The 7967-nt window shown below is 32.9% G+C and overlaps 1 protein-coding gene across 1 annotated transcript; it reads right to left on the minus strand.

Moving 5' to 3' along the window:
- Positions 1 to 1449: 1449 nt before the first annotated feature.
- On the minus strand, positions 1450 to 4233 carry LOC131649806 (inactive poly [ADP-ribose] polymerase RCD1-like). Its single transcript, XM_058919564.1, has 5 exons — positions 3179 to 4233; positions 2304 to 2545; positions 1999 to 2063; positions 1705 to 1794; positions 1450 to 1575 (listed from the first exon to the last, which is right to left on the minus strand). The coding sequence occupies exons 1-5, from the start codon at positions 4231 to 4233 to the stop codon at positions 1450 to 1452; spliced, it is 1578 nt and encodes a 525-aa protein (XP_058775547.1).
- Positions 4234 to 7967: the final 3734 nt, after the last annotated feature.

The following is a 7967-nucleotide window of genomic DNA, read 5'->3' on the forward strand; positions in this document are numbered from 1 at the left end:
ATCTCTGTTAATGCATGTTCAGCTCTTTCTGATCATATAGATACTTCAAACTTTCGTGATCACTAAATATTTTAAAGTGCACTCCATATAGATAGTTCCTCCACACTATGAATGCAAAGATGCTTACAACTAATTCAAGATCATGTTTTGTGTAATTCTCCTCACGGGTATTCAACTGAGAAGATTCATAAACTACAACTTGGTTATTCTGCGTTAGAACACTTCTTAATCCTTTCTTTAGGGCATCACATAAAACTTCATATTACATGTCCTTTGATAAGCTTTTAGCACTCACCATAGCAGCAGCTATATACTTTCTCTCCTTGTGATTTCATAATCAGTTCAATTGTCCTTGCAATTTTATTTGTCTGAGTCTGAGCTCCATCTTACAATTTCCCTTCAATCACATTCCTTTGTCACATTCAAATGGAAGTTCCATTCACAACTGAATCACGATTCGAACAATCAATTATTTATTTTTGAGCGTTTCATACTACACAAAAGCAAAAGAATTTCCACAGTATCCCTGTCTAATGATCTTGATCTCGAAGAGGAACATTGATTGATTTCACACATCACTAACACATGTTGTCACTGATTGCACCCTCCTGTAATCATCTCTAGCCACATCATACTCACTTGAATAAATCATTACATACTAAATAGTATTTTCACAATGACATTAACAATCTCGCCTTCCCGCACTGAACAACTTTCATAATGAGTTTTTCTTCCACTTTTACTCTCAAAAGGCACCAACTTCATTTGATCTTTACCCAAATCAAATTATGCTTACAAATATGATATAAAAAGAGAGTCAACAAGCCATAATAGCTAGATAATTTATGAAAAACATTGTTGAAACAAAAAATAATGACAGTTATAACAAGATATGTTGAAACCAAACATATCTTCTCTAATTACATATTGGATCATACAAGAGCGTATTAAAGACATTCCCAAGGGAAAACCCAATATAAAGTGAAAATAATATAATGAATCTTTAATTAATGGAATTCATTATAAAACCATAAAATATGAACATCGACAGTACACCTGATTCAAAATAAACTCGTATTAAATTCTAGTAGAAATTATGGACTATAGTTCCAAATTAAAACTCGAAATTAGGATGATAAAAAAATTTAAAATGACATGGCATTTCTCTTAGTAGCAAAAAATGTCGCAACTTCATCTTGACAATAGTTAACTCCAACTAAAAGATCTCCACCTCCTTGTTAGAAATTCTTAGTTATGTCGTCCAGGATCATTGTTTGATGGTCCCTACAAGAAACAAATTAAGCATTATGCGCCATAATCAACTTTTAAAATATAGTTCTTGTTATTTCATGATTAAAACGTTGAGTATAATATTTGCAACTGTAACTTCAAGTTAATTCACTTTGAGATATAAACACAAACCAAGAAAATGCTTACTTCAAAGCCAAATTAAACTTTTAGAATATAGAAATTTGGTACCTTGTTTTGAAGATTAATTACTACAGATCTTAGTATATTATCTCCAACAATTGAACGCAACTTTTTCACAAATTCATCATAGGAAATCTTCTTTGCCTGCACAAGTACAAAATGATACATTACAAACATCTCATCATATAAGACATAAGAACCACTTGCAACTACTTTACATACCACCAATTTTGTATAGTGTGCTTTTATCAGAAGCATATGTTTCGGAGGAACCTTGGGTCTAATAGCGATGAATAACATCGGAAAGGGAATCTGTGGCAACCTTAGAGCTTTATATCTATTAGGCACACTAGCGGCATTTACCTAAGGCATCTCACAAATCAATTTTTTTCATTAAAGTTATAAGGAAGAACATTATAGGTATAATAAACAAATATCAAAAGATAAAGTACAAAATATTCACATGAACACGTATGTGTGAAAACAAAAATAAAATAAAATTAAATAAGTCTTTTACATAGAAAGTTAAAAAACATAAAGATGGAAAGCTCATATGAGATAACTTACGGTATCCAACGTAGAACAGTTATTTCCAGAAATTTTTTTCTCCTTCTCATTTAAACATATATTTCCTGTGAAAAAAAAAAGGTGTTGTGATCAATTTGTTTAGAAAGAAATAGCAATCGTACCGCAACCTAGCAAAATAAACAACTTGTTGTTTCATCAAACTTTAGTTAAGCTATTAGTAGGTTGAAAATTATCACAAGTTAATTAGTTTGTAAATGATTAATCTCTACAGGCTTCAGTACTAATTATGTAATGCTAAAATGTACAACATGGGGTAAATTTTTTCTTAACAAAGAGTACATTACCTGCTGCTTCCCAAGGAGCCTTGAAGCTAACAACAAATTCTGGAAAGATATGAGTTTTCATATTCATATTCCAAACTACATAGTAATTTGGTTGTTGAATATCATCAACTCCATTATCATATTCGCAACCACTGGGACGAATCTGATTAGTGCCACGACAAAGAGGCTCCATGTTCCCCATTATTACGCGACAAAGGAGCAAGTGGCTAACCCCATTTTCGTCAACATCACAATAAAGGGCACTGTACATATAGCATAATTGAATTCTTTCAGCATTCCAATAAAATAATCTATAGTAATAAGTTAGATAATAATGTGTAAAGTTTGAAATAAAGAACAATATCCTTATAACCCTCTGCTCACAAATAAAGGATTGAAGCATAACACAACTTATAACTAGTGTTGGACAAGAAACCATACAAGTACCAAATACAGAACATTTGCAATAATCAGTAAGAACATGATCGACTTTATATAAATGCAACGTGGTTTATGCATTTACAATGCCTGCGTATATAATTTTTCATTACAAAATTAAATATTAGTACTACTCGAAGTCATGAAGACATCAAACATAGAGTAGTGTATAACATGACATAGATAGAGTATGAAGTAAATGAGAGAATGATGGTAGAGAAATTTATAACATAAGATTGAATAAGAGAAAACTAAAGCTATGTTATAATTTAGTATGAAGGGAATTTAATGAGTTGTTTCATTTCACCATAAAGGATCAACTTACTCACTAGCCTAACCACTATAAAAATCCCACATGCATATAGTAACTTGTTTTTATCTAGACAAACTAATTATATCATTAGTATTATAAGTGTTTAAAAGACTATAAATTCAAAGTTTATCGTATGAAAACTTACCAGGCATAAGGGTGGATTACAGCAGCAAGATGAATACCTAAGCCGTATATGAACTTGGATGATGAAAGTGCATTGTGCCCAAGCCCGTACTCCATCATTGTAGACAGTTCATTTTTAGAACATGCAAGCCAACCGTATCGAACATTAGCATCACTGTGAAGTAATTTCGTGATATCAGCTTGCTTTTGGAATAACTCTAGCCGCGCTTGCATTAAGCTTCCTGAGTTACGGTAAACATCAACGATGTCGCCCTCACTAATGCCGAAAGTAGCCATTCCTGTGAGAAACAAATGTTGTACAGAGTCTACATCCAGTCTTCCATATATAGGTTCAGTATAAGCATCTATATCTATTTCTTTATATTGGTTAGAAGTTGCCTCAACATTTTCATTTCTCATTTTGTTTGTGGTATGTTGACCATTAATTTTTATATCCTTAACTAAAGCATTAGAGTCCCCACTATACTCCACCATTTTGGATTCATCAGCCCCATTAAGTTCATTTGATAAATTATATTTAAGCTCTTGTTTCTCTTTTGCACCATGACTTTCCCCACCCTCCTTCTCGCCCAGGATATTGGATTCTTCACCGGATCCAACAAAAAGTTCAGGGAAAAAGCAATTCCCGGCCTCATCAATCCAAGCAATGGGTTGTTGCAAACCCGTTTGTAAATTAACATTATACATATGCAAAAAATCTAGCACAACTTTCTTTCCATCTACCTCTACCTCCACAAATGCCTTCTTGATTTCGAAATCTTTCTTAATCAAGTCAACAACATCCTCTGGATAGTCTGACCAGTCACCATTTTTAAAGAACATCAAACGTTTGGGCAACCCACTTTTCTTATAGTTCAAAAAATACTTAACCAAATACTTTGAAATAGCAGGACTAGAGTTAGTTGGTCGTCTCTCATCTCCAACCAATCTCATTTGTTTGACATCTAAGTTTGTTGGTTCCGAAACTTCAGTCAAATGTGCAACACGTCGGATATACCGCTTTCTTTTCTCATTGAATGTAGCTCCACCCAATACCTTTGGAGATTTGTCTGCCATTTCTGTCTACTAGATGAATACCTACATACACACACTCAAATCCAAAAGCTCAAGCTCTCATAATAATAATAATAATAATAATAATAATAATAATAATAATAATAATAATAATAATAATAATAATAATAATAATAATAATAATAATAATAATAACAATAAAATAGAAAATGACATAATAAAGAATAAAGAGTAAGTCATAAGAAAAGTAATCTGAAACAATTGCACATGTGAAATATTGCAACAATAAAATCTCTATAAAAAATTCAAAAAAATAATAAATATTAAAACAAAAAAACATGCCACAAGAATAATCTATAGAACTTAAGCTAAATATTAAATCCAACTTAAAAAACTTTACACAAGAAAAATTTATTCAATTCTACGTCAAATACTTTCAACAATTAAATCTCATTTCAATATCATGGCACTAAGAACATTCCCAAGACTAAACAAGTTCAAAGGATAATTCAACAATAATACTAAAATAGTTTAAAGGATAATTCTTACCAAAGAAATTGTAATTAAAATTTTGAAATATTACTTCCCCAACAAAATCACCCCGAAAATTGATGAAAAACAAATAATTAAGCTAAAATTAAAACAAAATATAACTACGATTAATTCAAACTGAAAACAAATGAGCAACACAAACTAAAAACAAAAACTAAAAGCTAAGTAATTAAAAAAGACAGTGCTTTGAGATTACCTGAATGTAGAAACACACAATTGAATCCTTGGATATTTTGTAAATCTTTAACTGTGTATTTAATGGGTACTAGTACTACTAGGGTCCTATTTATATTGTCCCGAGTCAAAAACATAAACCCTAAATTATACAATTCAGAGAATTAAATGTATGTGACCATGTTTGAAAAGGAAAAATATTAAGAATAGATATTTCCATCCCTGGAATTCAAGGTTTTATAATATTACCTAACATACCATCCATTTCCTTTTTTCACCGTCAACTCTTATTGGCCAACGATTCTTTTGCTGATTAAGCAATTATCATGTGCTGACTGTATTAGTTATCTTCATCCTCAATTTTTAATGTTTTATTCTTCTAAAATAGGTTATTTTTTATTTTTAATTTGATTTTTCTAAGTTTGTTATATCATGAATGGATGTTTGTTAGATTTTCCATATTCTTATTTTAAAGTAATAAGATATTTTTATAGAAGTAAACTTAATGATTTGAGTATTATAATGTCATACTTTTGGAAAAAAATTATATTGGGAAGGAGGAAATATGAAATGATATATTTTAAAAAATAACAATTTACGGGTAGAATGTCAAGAGGGGTAGTTTGTTAAATACAAACGATTTACATTGTGTGTTTTGTATGACGGAGAAGGAATCTTTAGTGCATCTATGTAGCCTTTGTTACGGGGAGAACTTGGAGAAGGTGTATTCTTGGATTAGAAACTTCGAAGAAATAACGTTGGGGAACTTCAAAGGTTTTTTCTTCTCTTGCAAAAAAGTTAAAAGTTTATATAGAAGGTTAACCATTGTGGTTATTTGGTTGGCTACGGTGTGATGTCTTTGGTTGAAACAGTATGCCATAATTTCCAAGGGTGAATCTTTTAACTTCAAGGAGTGTTTGTCGGAGATAGTCTTTAATAATACCATACCTCTCCTTTGTTTTAGAAAGTAAGAACTTTTTTATTTATAATCGGGTGGAATATCCCTTATATTCCTTTTAGTGGAACCATTGCCAATTAAAATAAACTCATTTAACATTAGATATCTCTTTTCAAAAGTGCTAAGAAAAATAGCACTTGCAAGCATATTATGATATACATAATCACTTTTAAAATGGTTCTCATAATAAGATTTATATGATCTTTCAATTTCATATTTTATTTGAAGACTCAATTTCGAAATTCTAGAGAGATGTTTGGAAGATTGAAGAGTTGACGTTTGATGGAATAACTCCAAAAATAAAAAGTGTGTGTTGGAAGTAATTCATATTCAGAAGTAGTTGGTGATTACTTAAAAGCAGTGTTGCTCAGAAGCAGAAGCTTCTGATTGCGTTCCAGAAGTGTGTTTAGGTTCTGGAGTTTGTGTTTGTTATGCTTAGCTATTAGGTTCTAGTTTATTTTGTTTACTTAGTTATTAAGTTTACTTTTTGCTATGGCCTACGTGGCAACCCTAGTTTTCTGTGTATAAATAGACTAGTTGTAGCTGCATTTAAACCTAATCATTTCACGGTCTTTTGTAGCTGTTTTTTACAGTAAATATAATATTCTGTTTGCTTTCATTTATCACCTTGTGCATTAACATTTGGTATCTAGAGCTCTGGTTCAGATCCACGGGGAAACACGGGAAACACAAGTGAAACGGTGAGGCATTGTGTGACTGATTTTGGTTCTTGTATTTGTGTTAAATCTTGAACAAAATCGGAACAGAATAACATTTTCTGTTTCTGCGGGATTGGGAAATACTGTGTTTGGTGAGATCTGAGTGACTTGTACAAAGTTAAAATGAGTGGAAGTAATTTGAATATAAAACTTTTGGTGCTTGATGGAAAAAATTGGACTATGTGGATGATTCAAATGCGTGTGTTGTTCGGTGCTCAAGATGTTCTTGAGCTTGTTATCGAAGGTTATGTTTCGGTTGCAACAGATGCGACGGAGGAACAAACTGATGCAAAGTGAAATGCTCATCGTGAACTAAGGAAGAAAGATCATAAGGCGTTGGTTTACATCCATCAGTATGTGGATGTGAACGTGTTTGAGAAAATTGCAGATTCAACGATGTCGAAGGCTACGTGGGACACACTGGTCAGATGTTACAGTGATGTTATATTGGATCCGAAAATTTACAGATTTTGTAAAAAAAAAAATATTTGTATCTACAATGTTTATATTAACAGATTTGTCACACAGATTATGAAGAGAAAAATGTTAATGAAAATGATTAATAATAACAATAATGTATTGTGAGTAAAAATTAACAATAACAATAATAGGAAGGCTCCTTTGCGGTGGCTCTCTTGGCTTTTTCCGGTGGAAATCTATAGTGGCGCTTAGAAAGGTACTTACCAGTTCCTCAATTTCGGTTTAAACTCCTGGCTTTAGGGCTCAGGGACCTTATTGGGGGGGTGGGGTTAGTTATCGTTTTAAGGCACTTAGGTTTTGCCGGTTTTTTCTGTTCGGCACTGCTTCTGCTAGGTTTGCGCTATCTTGTTTTAGCTCTTTTCTCTCTGTTTGTTTCTTTTCCGCAACCTTCCCGCTTTGTTGTTCTGTGGTTGTGTGTTTGTGTTTCTGTGTTTGGGGGTCCGTCTCTGGGTACCTCAATGAGAGCTTCTCGTCTTGGGGATAAAGGTGGAGGGTGGATGGAGGTCAATAACAGAAGACCTTTCCACAGTTGGAGACCGCAGTGGGATACTTTCCCCTATGGCGGAAAGAACCTGAACTTTAAAGGGGTGAAGGAGGATCGTGTGTCTTCGGTTTATTTTTCTGAAATCCCGGATTTCTCTGTGTCTAAGGAGTTATTTGAGTTGTTTGGATGTATTGGGAGAGTGGTCGAGGTTTCTATTTCCCCTAGGAGGAACAATATTGGTAAGAGGTTCGGCTTCGCTAGATTCGTGGACGTGGTTGATGAGCGTATGTTGGCGGTGCGGATAGATAACGTGATCATTGATGGTAAGAAGATACATGCTAATATCCCACAGTTTCAGAGGAATGTCGTTGTTGGAGGCCCAAGGGGTAAGGTGAAAGGAACGAATCCG

The sequence above is a fragment of the Vicia villosa genome, linkage group LG2 (assembly GCF_029867415.1).
Source record: "Vicia villosa cultivar HV-30 ecotype Madison, WI linkage group LG2, Vvil1.0, whole genome shotgun sequence".
In the NCBI taxonomy this organism is placed as follows: domain Eukaryota; kingdom Viridiplantae; phylum Streptophyta; class Magnoliopsida; order Fabales; family Fabaceae; genus Vicia; species Vicia villosa.

Bases quoted from the DNA above. Each gene is read 5' to 3' on its own strand.
- LOC131649806 (XM_058919564.1), bottom strand. From the start codon at position 4,233: ATGGCAGACAAATCTCCAAAGGTATTGGGTGGAGCTACATTCAATGAG. The intron at 2,546-3,178 runs GTAAGTTTTCAT...CTATATGTACAG, and splicing joins GTAATCCACCCTTATGCCTG to TGCCCTTTATTGTGATGTTG. The intron at 1,576-1,704 runs GTTCCTCCGAAA...GTACTTGTGCAG, and splicing joins TCATCGCTATTAGACCCAAG to GCAAAGAAGATTTCCTATGA.